The sequence below is a fragment of the Myxine glutinosa genome, chromosome 1, assembly GCF_964187855.1.
Source record: "Myxine glutinosa chromosome 1, kmMyxGlut1.1, whole genome shotgun sequence".
Taxonomy (NCBI): domain Eukaryota; kingdom Metazoa; phylum Chordata; class Myxini; order Myxiniformes; family Myxinidae; genus Myxine; species Myxine glutinosa.
The window spans coordinates 3009479-3027835 of NC_136261.1; the positions used below are offsets into that span (position 1 = coordinate 3009479).

An 18357-nucleotide genomic window follows, 5' to 3' on the forward strand; every position below is an offset into this window, starting at 1 on the left:
TCTCGTCGGAATCAACCGCAAAACCTGTCACGCAGGTTTATCTGTCACAGCGATAACAACTCTGTCGCAAGAATCCCTTTCCCAGGAAACCCAAAGTTCACACGTGACCCTCGTTCGCCAACGTTCGCTCAGGACCTTGAAGCAGCTCGGCTTCTTTTCCGACTCACTCGCTCCGCCTTCTTTTCCTCCTCTCCCTCTTCATCGTCGTCCGGTTCCGGTTTCATTTAAAACATTAACTTTTTTACCTTTTGAAAATAGTAATCTCTATTTCCCTTAAACGACAACAATAATAGTACAACAACAACAACAACATGCATTTTAAGGCCATTTTCCCTGCGAGAGCGGGGGTTAGCCTTGCAGTCCCCATGACAATCTTCACCATCTTGCCCTATTTTCTGCATCTCTCCTTGTTAACCCCCTTGCCCACATTTCTTCTTCCACCATCTTTAGCCAAGTCTTTCTCGGTCTTCCCCGTCCTCTACTTCCTTCGACATTCATTTCCATCACTCTTCTCAACCAGTCACTTTCATCCTTCCTCAACACATGACCAAACCATCTCAACCTGTTCCTCTTCACAGCATCAATCACAGGCTGTATTCCCATCATTTTTCGCAATTCATCATTTGTCTTCCTCTCTCTCAACGATACTCCGCACATCCATCGAACCATTCGCATTTCCACCCTTTCCAACCTTCGTTGCTGCTCTTCGTTCATTAGCCATGTCTCGCTCCCATAAATCATAACACTTCTCACACATGCAGCATACACCTTTCCCTTCAGCTTCAGCTTCAGCGACACTCCCCTCCTCATCAGCACGCCACTCAGTTCCCGAAACTTCTTCCATGCACATCTCACTCGAGCAACCGTTGCCGAGTCTGATCCACCTTCTCCATTCAGCATGTCTCCGAGGTAGCAAAATGTTTTCACACCTTCCAGCTTCATGCCGTCTCCAAGATTCAACTCAACATATCCTCCATCTGCAGCTCCCTCTGTGCACACCTTACATTTGAATGTAGCTGCCACAATGGTTAATGACCATCTCAGACCACTACATTTTTGATGAACCCACTCAGCGCACATTGTATATTGAATGGAGTTCACTCCGACACCCTTCCTGCACACAGCACAGGGCCACTTCCCAGTTCTTTCCACTTCACCACATGCTTTAACACCTGCCATCACCTTCGTCTTTCCGATATTCACCTTCAGACCTTTTGTCTCCATACATTCCTTCCACTTGTTCATCTTTTCCTTCAGTCCATCCATACTTTCCGCAATCAACACCAGATCATCTGCATACAACAACTCCCACGGTAAACCCTCCTTTACGTTCTGAGCCAGCACCTCCATCACAGCTACAAATAGTAGTGGACTTAGTACCGACCCTAGATGCACTCCCACCTTCACCTCAAACTCACCACTGTTCCCGTCCTTCGTCCTTACAGCTGTGCGCGCTCTTTTGTACATTGCCACCACTACTCTGATCAACCATTCCTCCACTCCTAACTTCCTCATTGCCCATGTCAATACTTTGCGTAGAACCCTATCGAATGCTTTCTCCAGATCAACAAACCCAAGAAACAACTTCTTCCTCTTCATGTACGTCTCCTGCAACTGCCTCACAATAAAAAGCGCGTCTGTCGTTCCACTTCCTGGCATAAATCCAAACTGCATTTCGTCGATCTTCACTTTCTTCCTTATCCTCCTCTCCAACACCTTCATTCCATGCTCCAATAACTTTATCGCTTGGTACGAGCCACACTCTAGAGGGTCACCTTTCCCCTTGTATAGAGGGACGAGGGTACTCAGTTCCCAATCCACTGGAATGCGGTCTTCTTTCACCGCCAGATTACAGATCTGTCATTCTCTTCACAACCCAACTTCCTGCTGCCTTCAACATATCTCCCACAACTCCCGTCGGCCCTGCCGCTTTTCTACTCTTCATTGCTTTTATCGCTTCCTCAACTTCCTTCTCAGTTATCTTCTCTGCTCGTCCTAAAACTGGGTTACTCTCTATGTTGCCATCCCATTCATTCTCTGTATTCAACAGCATTTCCATATATCTTTTCCATCTTCCTTTAATTCCATCTGGGTCCACAACGATTTGTCCCACTTCATCCTTCAAGCAACTCACCCCCATCACATCACACCTCTCTTTCGCTATCTGCTTTGCAATCCTGAATACTGCTCTCTGACCCTCTTCCGAATCCAAGCGTTCTCCGAACATTTTCCTACATGCCTCCTGCGCCTTTGCTACCTTTCTTTGCAGCCTTCTTGCCTGCCTTATAACTTCCATGCTCTGCTGTTTCTGCTACCGTACCCTTCGCCTTCTGCCACTCTTTGACCTTCTTTCTCTTCTCGTCAATCCTCTATCCAACTTCATCATCCCACCACCATGTTTCTGAGTGCCTCGGTGGTCCTTTTATCCATCCACATACCTCACCAACGGCTCCCAACAGACTAGCTTTCATTGACATCCAACCACTTTCAAGCTCAACCACATCATCCTCTACCCTACTCAGCCTCTCTTTTAATGCCTCCCTTACTGTCACCTCTTTCAACCTCCACACCTTCATTCTCGGTTGGTACTTCACCCGCCGAGCTCTCCTCGCACCTTTCACCCTTACGTCGCAGACAACCAAGTGGTGCTGTGAAACAGCCTCCTCCCCCGGGATCACCTTTGTGTCCCGGAGGTGCCCCCTATCTCGCCTACGCACCATCAGGTAGCCAACGGTTGTCGTCGACCCACCTGACGTGTATGTAACAAGCTTATTATCCTCTTTCTGGAACTGAGTATTACAAATCAACAAATCAGCTCCATCAGCTCAATCAGTTGTCCATCAGACAACAATAATAGTACATGGAATAAAAAATGTTTGCAGTGGATGAAAACCACAACAACGGAAGTGACGAATCCGTAACACTTCCCCCCCCCCCCCCCCCGTCAAGAAAGAAAGTTGGAACATAGTGAAAACTTTCTTTACATGCAAAAACTCTTTTAACAACAAAAGTAAAACTCACTCCCAAAAGATCAATTCACGTGAACAACAATAATTAATATTCCCCAAAATAAAGCAACAAAACTTCCAAACCACCGACAGGAATTTCCAAAGTTAGTTCACGCTGGATAAAGCATCGGCAACGACATTGTCCCTGCCCTTTACATGCTCAATTTCCAAGTTGAACTCCTGCAAAGCCAAACTCCATCTCATCAACCTCTGATTTTTATTTTTCATTTTTTGAATGAAGGTTAAGGGGTTGTGATCAGTGAAGACTTTTATAGGAAAGGTAGTAGTTCCGAGATACACCTCATAATGCTGAAGCGCTAGCAGGAGAGCAACGGTCTCCTTTACCATGGTGGCATAATTTGCCTGGTGTTTGTTAAACTTTTTGGAATAGTAGCACACCAGGTGATCCACTCCATTCTCATCTTCCTGTAAAAGAACTGCACCAGCCCCCACATCACTTGCATCAATGGCCAACTTGAAAGGTGCTTGAAATTCCGGGGCTGCTAGGACAGGAGAGCTCATTAATATTGCTTTGACACGGGCAAAGGCAGCTTGACATTTGTCATCCCAAACAAACTTGGTCTCTTTCCTCAGCAAATTTGTTAAAGGGGCTACCACATCAGAAAAATTCCTGCAGAACCGCCGGTACCAACCAGCCATACCCAAGAATCTCATAAGCTCCTTCTTCCCTTTTGGAACTTGGAAGCAATCAATGGCTTCTATCTTGGCTGTCACCGGTTGCACCTGACCCTGACCTACTACATGGCCTAGGAACACCACCTGTGCTTTTACAAACTCACTCTTAGATAAGTTGATGGTCAACCCTGCCTCGCTCAATTTCTTGAAAAATGCATGAATTTGTTTAATATTGTTGCGGATATGGGATTTGGCCTCCATATCCGCTTGTAAATATTCCCCTATTTCCCCAATACTCCCCAACTATCCCCAATCCCCCATTCCCTAGTCCCATTGTCTGTAAACAACACTCTGTAGAACCGACCTTCCCCTTTTTCCCCCATTAAATGTCGTGCCCAGGTCTACCGCATCTCACGTAGACAACTTTCGGACATCTTGCTAGTTATTCTTAGTCTATGTCAGTTAAGGACTCGTTTCCATTAATTCTGACTCTTCGTTGCACCAGAATGTGATTGTATGGCACCAGTAGTGAGTTTAGGACCTCCCCATACCTCCTCCCATCTTCCCCATGAAACAACAACAACAACAACTACAACAACAGCGCGCGGGGAGTGTGCGTCCTCACTCCGGCTTGGTTAGCCGCCATTGCCCAAGTGCTCCGGCGGGGTTACCACGAAGGGGCTGACTGTCGGCCCCTCGTCAAGGGCGGAGCCCGGTAACCCCCAGCACCCAATAAGAAGCGGCGGGCCGATTCCATCTGGGGCGGAGCTAACGAGCCGAGGGCGTGTCACTCACTCCCCGCCGGATATACGGAGCCACTTACCGGACGTGACGTCAGATGCGCCCCCAGCTTGGAGAAAGAACGTCACCTTCTAGCGCTGAGAGAGACCTCCCGCATCTCTGGACCGGACCGGACCGGGTCGATTCTGCCCCTGAGCCAAGGTGCACCTTGAGCCATCGACTACCTGCCCTCCCTTGCCATCAATCCCGGTGTGAGTCAGTCTTGTCCCGTTTATCTGTCGTCTGTCGGGGCTACTATAAGACCGTATTTAAGTGCCTACCTTCCTATGCTGTCTCTCTTGTCCTTGTAATCTAACGTTCCGAAATATTATAACCTCCTCCGGAGGTCTTGAGAACTGTACCCCTGGTGTCGTGTCATTTTAACCCAGCCGCTGTGTCCTTTCCTCAATTGATTTAGCGTAGCGCGACTCGGCCAACGTTCGAGTATAATCGGGTAAACTGTGCAGACGCGGTCATACCAAACCGCTCGGTAAACTAACATCCAAAACCGCGTCTGTAACATTTGGTGTCGAGGAGTTGGATTCGGACCTGGGACTAAATTCAGTTAGGCCCAAATTTTGGAACACCAATTGTACCATTAGGGTAACATTTTGGTGTCGGGAAGTGGAATTCGATCCGGAGCGCGTTTCACGCGCTCGAAATTATAACGGCGAACTTTGATTGTGTTTTACAAAAAAAAAAAAAAAAACCCGAATTTTGAAAGTCGCGCTATGGCAGACCAAGACGGCTGGGTTCCGGTAGTAGGGAGTGAGGCAGGGTCGATCCAGGACCAAATTGAGGGACAGGAGGAGAGCGAAGCAGTGAGGGTAGCAGATTCGCAAAATAGCGTCGTCACGCACGAGGCTGCGGGCGCGCAAAATGGCGCCTCGCACATAGCTACGGCGGCCGCACCCGCTGCACAAGTGGGAGGGATCGCCCAAATGCAGGCCCTCATGGAGCAATTTATGATGCAAATGACGGCCCTTATGGAAAAGAAGAGTGAGCAATTAGGGGTAATGGGGAAGCGGATGGATGCTCAGGGTGAGCGATTGGAGGGCCAAATGGGGGTAATGAGGGACGAAGCGAGGGGTACCGGTGAGGGGTTAGACAATAATTTTAGGGGATTAGACAAGAAATTTGGGAAGTTAGACGACAAATTTGAGGGGTTAGATAACGGGATAAAAGAGGTGAAAAATGGGTTAATGGGGGTAGAAAATAGAATGGCTGCCCAGGAGAATCAAATGGAAGGGATGCAAAAGGGGTTAGAGGGGTTAGAAAACAGTATGGAAGGCAAATTGAGGGACATGAGGGACCAAGCGGAAAGGGAAGTTAAACAAATGGGGCAGCAGATAGAGGGGGTCAGAATGGGGGTAGAAACCCAACTGGATGCTCACAGGGAGGAAATGGAGCAGATGAGGGTGGCATCTGGGCAGGAGATGCAAGTGATGGGAGAGGAGATCAGAAGAGGTGTGAGTGAGGAGGTCGGAGGAGTGCGCGAGGAGGTGAGGCACTGTAAGGAGCGCATGGAGAAGGAGGTGAGAAAGGGGACTGTAAAGTTACAAGGGGGCATAGAGGACCTGACGCAGGAGGTGGAACAGCTGACGGTGGGACAGACTGAGTTAGTGGAGCAGGTAAAGAAGAACACAGCGGTAATAGGAGGGTTAAAAGCGACACAAAATGACCTAAAAAATGACTTGGTAGCGACGAAGAGGGAATGTCAGATGGTACGTGAGGGACTGACAACGAGGTTGGACGAGGTGATAGAGGTAATGGAGACGAAGGACCGGCAGGTGAGGACGCACATGGAAACAGTCAAGGTAGCCTTGGAGGACGAGCTTGAGGAGACGTACCGGGGAATAAAAGAGGTGAAGCAGAAATTAGAAGAAGTGGAAGAAGGGGTGAGCGAAATTAAGAAGCGACGGAGAGAGGATAAGAAAGAGATAAAGGAGGAAGTAAAAGAATTGGTCCAAAGTCTGTGTTCGGATCGTGATGATGTGCTCATTAACCGGATGAGGGATTCGCAGGTGATGGAGGAGAAGCGAAGAGAAAGAGGACCCGGTGTAAGTGGTGACCAATATGGTCGTGCGTATGATGCGCCAGGGGATTTAAGAAGCTTGGGGGTCGAGATGGACCCGGGTGTTCGTGAGAGGCCGTTGGTGAAGTGTGCGACAGGTCTGGTGTGCGAAAAAGGAGGTGTGCGAGAAAGTCCGACTCTGGGGTGTGTGAGGAAAAAGTGCGTGCCAAGGAGTGAGGGTGCTGGCGAGAGTGAGTCGGTCGTAGCGCGTGTGCGAGGGAGCACATGGAAGCGCGGTGTGGTAAGTGTTACAGAGGGTGTGACGGGAGAGTGTGCGCAGGAGTGTGCGCGAGAAAGGTGTGTGACGGACAGGTGCATGGGGAAAGAGTGCGCTGTCAAAGGCAAGGAAGAATGCACGCCTGTGGTGAGTGTTACAGAGGGTGTGACGGGAGAGTGTGCGCAAGAGTGTGCGCGAGAAAGGTGTGTGACGGACAGGTGCATGGGGAGAGAGTGCGCTGTCGAGAGTAAGGGTGAGAGTAGTAAGAGTGACACGGAGCGTGAGTTGGTTGTGACAGGTGAGAAAGGAAGCACACCTGGAATGGTAGAGCGTGAGTGGGAATGCATGCTGGAGTTGGTGGTGAGGCACGTGGTTGGGTGTGCGAATGAGAGCACACCTGTGATTGTCACAGAGGAGGTGACCGAGGAGGGGGCGCGAAGAGGTGTGTTGGTGAGGTGTGCGACCAACGAATGTGTGCCAAAGTGTTCGGTGGTCAGGTGTGTGACCAAGGCTGTGAGGGGAATGAGTGTACCTGGGTGTGTAAGGAAAGGTACGAGGAGCATGGGCACGGCTGGATGTGTGAGCAAGGAACGGGCTGCGGGGTGTAAGCATGCAGGTGAAGCATCGACGTTAAACGGAGCAGCGGTTAGAACGACTTATAGCCGAATCGGGCCCTCGGTGCGTGCCGGGCCTCGCGTGGAACGGCCGCGTCCAGGCTCCACTAGGTGGAGCGGGCGGTTGGATAGGAAGGGTCGTCATGGCGACCACTTTTTGTTGAGGCATTCCGGCAGGTCGAGATCGAGCCATGGGATGGCTCCGTGCCGAGATGGTGCGTGGGATCTCGGCCCGGGTAAACCTCCTTCCCTGCACCGAATGCGGGACGTATCCAACCGCTGGAACCAAACAGCCCGCATTCATGGCTTGGCTTTACAAAGCCGAGCTTTAGAAGTGAATTGGCGCACCGAGAGGCATTAGTGAGTAGACTGTGTGATGAGGTTAGTGTTTTGGCCCCAAAATTAGAGAAAAACAAAATTTGATGATTGGCAAAGGAGTGGCAGTAATGATTGGCAGATGATGGGCAGTGATTGGCAAATTTTCGATTTGTTGAAATTTGATGTTCAAAATTGGTAGTGGGAGATGCCCGATGTGGTGGGATGGCAACCCTGCCACCCTTCCCATGGGGGCAAAGGAGCAATAGCTTATGGGGTGTATGGCAGTGAAAACTAGCCCGGGTGGGTTAGGTTATATTGTAGGGATCTAGCGAAGATGACATTAGGTGACGTTAAGGTTAGTTAGTGACTGATACCTGTAGTGGGGACGCAGGTAGATTAGTATGGATGATAATGACGTGGGAGCGCAATAGTTTAAAGGGACGACTGGGAAGCGCAAGTTTCAGAGGGGAGTAGTTAGATGAGATGATGCTGTGTGCAACTGGACAGGTGTGTGGAGCAGTGTATGAGTAGTGAGTGTTGTGGATCAGAGCGAATGCGCTTGGGGAGAGAAGGGTGCAGTTGGCACCAGGTGTGAGAGCACAGGTGTGCAAGTACAGGTGTGTGGAGTACATGGAGTAAGTGGAACGGAGTGGTGTGCATGGTGCGAAGGTGTGAATGGGGGAAGAGTGGACCCCCATCACGGATACCCAGGGCGGGTAGTGTAAGTGTTAGGTAGAGGGTATAGGTAAATTGTGGTTGGATATTGGCATTTGTGGTGCGGTTGCAGAATGGTATTGCGGATGGGTGCATTAGTGTTGTGGAAATGGCTGGGCGTGTAGCCTGTTAGTGTGTGTAGTTGGTTGGGCACTCCACCACTGTGAGGATGTCGGCCAGGTGAGGCCGCAGGTGGGCTCTGGGAGCCGTTAGTGTCAGTGGGGCCCGAGGATCCGGAGGACGGACCCGGGTAGCCCAGTGCCAGAGAGGGCACCGAGTGGGGAGAGCGCCAGAGGGCCTTCCCCAGGTAGTTAGGATAGGGTGAGGAGCAGGTAAGCTCGGAGGCAACTGCAGTGGTGGAGGTGTGCAGGTGGGTAGACCCGCTGGGAGAGGTACACGCCACAGCCCAGAAATTGTGCGAGGGCACCGGGAGATGAATCGGGGGAGTGAGACCCCAAATTGAAAAGCACCACAGTTTGGTCAATGGGAATTGGTTTTTAGAACCCATAGTGTAAGAGGGCCAATGGTTTGGCAGGAGAAAGACCCCGGGTAATGTAAAGTTGTTAAAGTCATTTAGGAAATAGTTAGGATTGATGAACCTGTCGCACCATACGCAGCCACTTACCTGTGGTGATGATGACTCCACACCTGTGTTTTCTTTGTTCTGTTGCAGGAAATGAGAATTGCTGTGAGGATTTGTGAGACGCATCACGACGTGGAGGAGACGTTGGGGTGATTCCATCTCTCCCTCCTTAGGAGGGACTGATGATGAATTGGTGATGACAAATTATGATGAAAGTTGAAAATGGCAAATTTGATTGGTTAGGAGGGAGAGAAGACGAATTTGGTTTATGGGAGGAACGGGGAAGACAGTAGGGACGTTTGTTGATTTGTAAAGTAGATGTTTATGGGTAGTGTTGTGTTTTGTGGATACAGTAAGGGGTAAGGGAGGGGCAATGTAGGTTACCTGGTGGGGGGGGAGCGTACGGTAGGAACGTACCTGTCTCACCTGGTTCCCATGTGCCCCTAGTGTGCATTACCTTGTGTTGCGTGCACTTTTGCGCCCTTACCACCTTACTCACTTGTCTGCTTCTTTTGTCTCCCACCTCCGAGGATCTGGCTTTGGGGCAGAGAGAGAGAGGAGAGAGAGGTGCTGGCTCCGCAGTTGTGGGCCTGCACTTTCGCTGCTTGCTGCCTGGATCGATACACCATATGGACCGCAATGTTTGTGGCCGCCCACCATGGACCGCAGTTCTTTTGCGGCCAAGCACCACCCGTGGATGGACCTCTGGGTCAACGTGGCACCTATGCCATGCAGGTGAACCACTAATAGTTGGCCCCCTGACGGCCACAATAAAGAAATGGACGCGGTTGGCGCCTTTCTTTATTTTTTGAAGGAAGCCAGAACACCAAGTGCACCACACGAAGGCAAGACCAGCGGCAGAACATCGGCCGGCTGCGACACCACCGGTGATTTATAAACACTTTATTGGTGCACCGGATGGTGCTGACTGTGTTATGGGGTGGTGCTTTTGGTGCTTGGATGGGGTGCTCTGCACATTATTAAAGGCCGTAAGGCCACAAAGCACTCGTGGGTTGGTGTATCGATGCTGGCATGCGTGCTCTCTCTCTATGCATAACATCTGCATGTGTTCCTCCAAAAACAGGTCCTGGATCGTAGTGTAAATATCAGCGTAGTCTTGTAAATAATGCTCCCTACCGGCTGTATGTTTAGTTTGCGAATTCTTTCCGCGATTCGGTTATCCTGTGGGTGTGTTTCTGTGAGGAGAAGGGTGCAACGTCGCAGGGGGACATATTTACTCATTTGTGAATATCTGTAAAACTGTCGCACTCAGGGTAGAGTTAATAGTAGAGGGAACTACATCTGAGTGCCACACTAAAGTAGGTAAAAATTTATCGGGTCGGGACGCCCCGAGGGTAGAGAAGGGTGCAATGTTGCGGATATGGGATTTGGCCTCCATATCCGCTTGTAAATATTCCCCTATTTCCCCAATACTCCCCAACTATCCCCAATCCCCCATTCCCTAGTCCCATTGTCTGTAAACAACACTCTGTAGAACCGACCTTCCCCTTTTTCCCCCATTAAATGTCGTGCCCAGGTCCACCGCATCTCACGTAGACAACTTTCGGACATCTTGCTAGTTATTCTTAGTCTATGTCAGTTAAGGACTCGTTTCCATTAATTCTGACTCTTCGTTGCACCAGAATGTGATTGTATGGCACCAGTAGTGAGTTTAGGACCTCCCCATACCTCCTCCCATCTTCCCCATGAAACAACAACAACAACAACAACTACAACAACAGCGCGCGGGGAGTGTGCGTCCTCACTCCGGCTTGGTTAGCCGCCATTGCCCAAGTGCTCCGGCGGGGTTACCACGAAGGGGCTGACTGTCGGCCCCTCGTCAAGGGCGGAGCCCGGTAACCCCCAGCACCCAATAAGAAGCGGCGGGCCGATTCCATCTGGGGCGGAGCTAACGAGCCGAGGGCGTGTCACTCCCCGCCGGATATACGGAGCCACTTACCGGACGTGACGTCAGATGCGCCCCCAGCTTGGAGAAAGAACGTCACCTTCTAGCGCTGAGAGAGACCTCCCGCATCTCTGGACCGGACCGGGTCGATTCTGCCCCTGAGCCAAGGTGCACCTTGAGCCATCGACTACCTGCCCTCCCTTGCCATCAATCCCGGTGTGAGTCAGTCTTGTCCCGTTTATCTGTCGTCTGTCGGGGCTACTATAAGACCGTATTTAAGTGCCTACCTTCCTATGCTGTCTCTCTTGTCCTTGTAATCTAACGTTCCGAAATATTATAACCTCCTCCGGAGGTCTTGAGAACTGTACCCCTGGTGTCGTGTCATTTTAACCCAGCCGCTGTGTCCTTTCCTCAATTGATTTAGCGTAGCGCGACTCGGCCAACGTTCGAGTATAATCGGGTAAACTGTGCAGACGCGGTCATACCAAACCGCTCGGTAAACCAACATCCACAACCGCGTCTGTAACAATATGATCTTCCATGGTCATGGTGTGTATGATGACATCATCCAGATAAGCCTCCACCCCCTCAAGGTCTGCAATGAGTTTATTAATCAGCCGTTGAAATGTAGGAGGCCCGTTTTTCAATCCAAAGGGAAGAACCTTGTACTGATACAACCCATTTGGTGTGACTAAAGCCGATATTTCCTTGGCTCTATCAGTAAGAGGAATCTGCCAATACCCTTTCAGCAAGTCAAACTTAGTTACAAATTTAGCTGGGCCTATTCTATCAATACAGTCATCAATCCTCGGGATGGGATATGAGTCGGTCTTGGTCACTGAATTAACCCGTTTTAAATCCGTACAACAGTGAAAACTGCCATCGGGTTTTGGAACCAACACACATGGTGAGCTCCATTCACTGCTGCTTGGTTCGATGATGTCATTCTCCAACATATACTGAACCTCCTTCCGAAGATACTCCATCGTCACAGGGTTCATCCGATAGGGGTGTTGTTTCACAGGAGTGGCTTCCCCCACCTCAATATCATGATATACCAAGTCAGTACGACCAGGTACATCTGTGAACAAATGTGCAAACTCAAAAATGAGGCTGGATAGTTGTCCTTGTTGTTCCCTCGTCAAATGACCTAATTTCTCATCTAAATGACAACACTTCTGTGTTCGTCAATCTGGGACAAGCCTGGTCATCAAAGTTATCAAACTTCACACCGGCGTCAACCTCTGGATTCTCTTGCACCCCGACTCCAGGCACGACAGGTGAGACAGGAACCATTTCTTCCACAGGCTTCCTCTCATAATATTTCTTCAGTCGGTTGACATGACACAGCTGCCGCTTTTTCCGTCGGTCGGGAGTTGTCACCACGTAATCCGTTTCATTAACCCTCCTTTCGATTGCATAGGGACCAAAATATCTAGCCTGTAGTGGCTGACCTGGAAAAGGAAGCAACACTAACACTCGGTCCTAAGGACTGAAATTTCTTACCTGAGATTTCCTGTCATGTCTCACTTTCATTTTATCCTGTATCCCTTTCACGTTTCTTCTCACAACTTCACAAGCCTTTGCCAATCTGTGCCTAACCGTTGACACATACTCTACCACTGTTGACTGACTCCTCCTGTAGCCACTGTTCTTTCACTAATTTCAATGGTCCTCGAACTGCGTGTCCAAACACAAGCTAAAAAGGACTGAATCCCAATGACTCCTGAACAGATTCCCTCGTAGCAAACAACAATAAGGGTATTCCTTCATCCCAATCCTTGTCACATTCAAAACAATACGTTCTGATGATATTCTTCAATGTCTGGTGAAACTAAACCAAGGCCCCTTGGCTCTCGGGATGGTAAGTACTTGATATTACTTGCTCCACTCCCAACAGGTGTACCACTTGCTGAAAAAGCGTTGACATGAAATTGGAACCCTGATCAGACTGGATGACCTTAGGTAGGCCAACCAAAGTGAAAAATTTAATCAAGGCCTTCGCAATAACTGCCGCAGTAATTTTTCCAAGAGGCACTGCCTCTGGGAACCTTGTGGAAGCGCACATGATGGACAACAAATACTGATATCCAGCCTTAGTTTTAGGTAAAGGGCCTACACAGTCAATAATGACATGGCTGAATGGCTCTTCAAAAGCTGGAATTGGTTTTAAAGGTGCGGATGGGACTTTCTGATTAAGTTTTCCCACCAGCTGGCAAGAATGGCAAGATTTGCAGAACTCCGCCACATCACGTCGCAATCCTGGCCAGAAAAAATGTACCAATATTCTGTCACAGGTCTTGTTCACTCCAAGGTGCCCGGCCAAAGGTGTCTCATGCGCCAAACTCAATATCTCCTTCCGGTACGGCGGTGGCACCACAATTTGGTAATGAACTTTCCACTCATCATTTGCTGGCACCTCCGGTGGTCTCCATTTTCTCACGAGTATTTCCCCTTTCATGAAGTAACCAACAGGTATCTTCATAGCCTCTTCCTCTGTAACGGCTTTACCAATTAAACTCCGGATCTCTGAATCTCCGTGTTGTTCTTCAACAAGTCTCTTTCGGACCAGCACCGTTTGTTCAACCTCGTTCCCAGATGTCTCCGACGGACACTCCATTTCCTCTTTTGCATTTTCCTCCAATACCTCTAAGGAACCCAAATCCACATCGCCTTCCTTCTCCTTCTCTTCAGAGCGCTTCCTACCCATAGCACGAGTCACTGCACAAGATGGAAAGATACCCGGAATCTCCTGCTCCAACTGTGCGGTGTTATTTTCCATACTGGGATTTTCAACCAACATCGGATTACCAGAAACTCGACTACCGGCCAAATCATTCCCAATAAAAAAAAAATTTTAAACCACCTTTAGAGGCCATTTTTCCCCGCAAGCGGGGGTTGGCCTTTTTCGGGGACCGTGGTTGTTGTTGTTTTTCGGTCCCCTTTTTGAAGCAATGTTTTACAGCCGGATGCCCTTCCTGACGCCAACCCTTTTTGCCGCCTTTAACGACAAACAGGGAATTACCAGTGAACTGGTACTCAATTAGCCGACCTCGGAAGGATGACAGGCTGAGTCAACCCCCCTGGCGTTAATTCAGCGATCGACCGAGATTCGAACCCAGGATCCGAGGATCCTAAGCCGGCACCCGAGCCGCTAGCCCAACACCAGGCTAGCCCAACACCAACACCCAACACCAACATTCCCAATAACAAAAGATATTCCCTCTACAGGAAGAGTGGCTTGTAAACCTACGGTGACCGGTCCTGACACCAAATCAGACTTCAAATGGATGACATGAAGTGGAGCTTCAACATAGCCACCAACCCCCTGTAAAAGAACACTAACACCAGTTGCTGTCTTCTCTGACAATGGCAAAATGCCCTCAAGCATCAAAGATTGATGTGCTCCTGTGTCCCTCAATACCCTAACAGGTCTCTGGTTCATTAAGTCTCCATCCAGTGACACAAACCCCTCTGAAATAAAAGGTTTGTAACCCTCTTGAACAAGGTCATTCTGTGATGCCGTAACTTTGGCATGGGAACCTTCACAAGGCACTGTCCTCCAAGGACGATTTCTCGCATTGGCCAATGCATTCGGAGTTGTACTAGTCTGACTTGGCTCCTGATTTTTCCTTTTCAGGGCATAACATTGGGACATCAAATGCCCCCCCTCCCCCCCCCCCCCCCCCGGAAGATAAGCCTGTCTTGGAACTGTAGTCTTCTGATCCCTAAAAGTCACGGTATCAGATTTGTCCCCATAGTCATCGCTAGGCCGCCTCCATGAATATTTGTTCTCCGCACCTGATCTACCATAACTCCCCTGGCTAACTCTAGACGGGAAGTTAGGTTTGTGGAACCCCATCCTGCGTGTCAAGGCATAGTCATCTGCCACGGTTGCTGCCTCATACAACTCTGGTACTTTCTTTTCATCCAGATGTACTTTAATGTTCGCGTGGACACACTGTTTGAATTCCTCCACCAAGATCAATGGTCGCAACAGGTTGAAGTCTTTCCCAATCTCCTTTGAGTCACACCACCTATCAAACATCGTTTCCTTCATTCTGGCAAACTCCACATGGGTCTCACTCTCCCTCTTCCTGGCATTCCTGAATTTTTGCCGGTAAGCTTCAGGGACCCATTCATAGGCTTTGAGAATGGCTTTCTTCACTTTCTCATAATCTGCACATGGTCAATCGGTAAAGCCGAATAGATATCTTGAGCTTTACCCACCAGAACACTTTGCACTAACATAGTCCAGGACCCCACAGGCCATTTTAGCATTTGAGCCACTTTCTCAAAGTGTAAAAAGAACTTGGCTACCTCCTTTTCATTGAAGGGTGGAACCAGCCTCACATGCCTACCAACATCCCAAGTGTTCTGACTAGTTGTCGAACGAGCCGGCATGGATACTACTTCTCTCCGTTCTCCCAGTAATTCCAGCTCCTTGAGTTTAAGTTCCTTCTGATACTCCATGTCACGTTCCTTTAACTCCCTTTCGGCTCTCCTTTCCTCTGCTCTTCCTTCTTCTTCAGCTCTCCTTTCCTCTGCTCTTCCTTCTTCTTCAGCTCTCCTTTCCTCTGCTCTTCTCTCGAGTTCGCGTTCCTGTTCTGCTCTTCTTTCCTCGAGTTCCTTTTCAGCTCTCCTTTCCTCTGCTCTTCTTTCCTCGAGTTCTCGTTCCTGTTCTGCTCTTTCCTTTTCTGCTTTACTTTCCTCTGCTTTTAACCTTTCCTGGCTCTGCAGTTGCATCTCCATTTTCCGGAGCTCCGCATTTTCTTTTTCCTTGGGTAACCAATCCAAGGCTACCTCTTTCCATGTTCCTTGTCCCACCAGAGATTCTACCACCAATGTCTGCATCTCTGCTTTCTTCATATTAACTCGGACCTCCAAGTTAAAATATTTGGCCAATATCAAGAGTTCCGATCTTTTTAACTCTTGGAACTGTGCCTCATTAGGGGACGCCGCAAACTTTTCTGCGTCAAACACCATAGTGACTATTAGTTAGCACCTGTTAACCTTCACACAAAAATTTTCAATTTTTTTTGAAAAATTTGGGAATGTTAGAAAAATTCCAAATTTGGGAATTTTGGGAATGTTAGGGAATTATATCCCAGACGAGGATGTTAGGGAATTTAATCCCGGACGGATGTTAGGACGAACCCCCAATTTCTGTTACGTGCTCCTCCCCAAACCCCGGTCACGGTGTACCTCCGAGCCCCGAGAGGAGTCACGGCAGAAAGATGGGTTATTCTGTATGTCAAAGATCAATGGTGAAACCACACCAATTGTTACCAACCAACAAGTATTGTATTAAGGGGCCGAGTGGGGAAAAATTTGAGTAAAATATTTATTTTTATTTTTTCATGTCAAAATACTCTATGATGTATGTTCTTTCAGAAACATCTGTGCTCTCATGAATATTCATAAACTTGTTATAACTCAAAAACTAATCATCAGAATTTCTTCAAATTTGGTCAGAATGTCAGGTTTGAGGTGTTGAGTGAATTAATGATGGCTTTTAGAGATACCCCGACCTAAAAAAAATTGAAGTAAAATGTCACCTTTTTCTGTTTCTACAAAAAATAATCAGTGTGCAGCTGAAATAAACTGATTTGAAGAAAAGCCATCATTGAAATATTAGGACATCCCTACAATATGTAAAACTGAGGAAAAAAAGTAGATTGCCTGAGTTAGTTGTGTGGGGTTACAATTTTGCTGACAAAATGCAAAAATGTAAATTTTAAATTGTGTTGAGGAAAATAAATGTAATTTCCTTATTTGAAGGTGTATTCTTCAATTTTTATATTCTCCAGATTGTCAGCTTTCCAGTGATATATGGTTTGTAGGGGGTAGCTTGTCTGTGAGTGTAGATATGTGCATTTGTTTGATGGCATGTAAAACCCTGCATTTTATCCCACTTGGCCCCTTAAGATCACACAAGAACAACAGTACAACAACAATAGTAATCAATTGTACAACCAATATGTATTTCCTATGATGGTACCATCAGGTTCGCACAATATAACTCACTGTGCTTCAAGTGAGTGAAACAAGAACATTCCCAATGTCTCTTTCCCGGCTTCAAGCCAAAGTTGTTTCCACTCCAGTGATCGTCCGTACGATGTTGTATCGAGACCAGAATCCCGTTGGGTGGGCAGTTACACTGCCCAAGGTGCCCTCGAGAAGCGACGGGGAAATCACACGTTCAGGTATGGACGTTTGACGGCTCTCAATCGGCGAACCGCAGATTTCCCAATCAAAAGCCACGTTACACACACACACCAAATTAACGTCTGGATGCGGTGAGAATGGTTGAAGCGAAGTGAAAAACCTTGAGTGATGCGCAAAGCGCGCGAGTCAAAATGGCCGACAGCCCGTTCCCGTGGCGTCACGGCACTCCAATGATTCTCGTCGGAATCAACCGCAAAACCTGTCACGCAGGTTTATCTGTCACAGCGATAACACCTCTGTCATAAGAATCCCTTTCCCACGAAACCCAAAGTTGACATGTGACCCTCGTTCGCCAACGTTCGCTCAGGACCTTGAAGCAGCTCGGCTTCTTGTCCGACTCACTCGCTCCGCCTTCTTTTCCTCCTCTTCCTCTTCATCGTCGTCCGGTTCCGGTTTCATTTAAAACATTAACTTTTTTACCTTTTGAAAATAGTAATCTCTATTTCCCTTAAACGACAACAATAATAGTACATGGAATCAAAAATGTTTACAGTGGATGAAAACCACAACAACGGAAGTGACAAATCCATAACACAACACCAACAATGATGACTAATACTAACACCAACACTAACATTGATGACTAATACTAACACCAATACCAACATTAACAATGATGACTAATACTAACACCAACACTAACATTAACAATGATGACTAATACTAACACCAATACCAACATTAACAATGATGACTAATACTAACACCAACACTAACATTAACAATGATGACTAATACGAACACCAATACCAACATTAACAATGATGACTAATACTAACACCAATACCAACATTAACAATGATGACTAATACTAACACCAACAATAACATTGACAATGATGACTAACACACACAAACACTAACACAAACATTAACAATGATGACCAACACTAACATGAACATTAACAATGATAACACTAACACGAACACCAACAATGATGGCTTACACTAACACTGATAACACTAACACTGATAACTGACACCAACACTAACACCAACAATGATGACTAACACCAACAATGATGACTAACACCAACAATGATGACTAACACCAACAATGATGACTAACACCAACAATGATGGCCAACACTAACAAGTAATAATGATGGTAAATGTTGTGATTCGTGAGACCAACCAAACCCAGTGCCAGTATATATTTAACAAAAAGGGCCGGGGGGCCAAACCCCCTGTCCCCAGGTGTTCGAGGTACTCACCACCTGGTAACGACCCGGAGTCGCCTCCATGTTCCCCACTGAAAGAACCGTGAAGGACCGAGAACC

The 18357-nt window shown here is 48.0% G+C and overlaps 1 protein-coding gene across 1 annotated transcript in view; it reads right to left on the reverse strand.

The window, feature by feature from the left end:
- Positions 1 to 18351, reverse strand: part of NDFIP1 (Nedd4 family interacting protein 1) — a 117650-nt gene extending 99299 nt beyond the window's left edge. The window contains exon 1 of the mRNA XM_068106095.2: positions 18292 to 18351. Coding sequence (XP_067962196.1) covers positions 18292 to 18321 — 30 coding nt within the window. The 5' untranslated portion in view covers positions 18322 to 18351. The remainder of the gene's footprint in view (positions 1 to 18291) is intronic.
- Between the last annotated feature and the right edge of the window lie 6 nt (positions 18352 to 18357).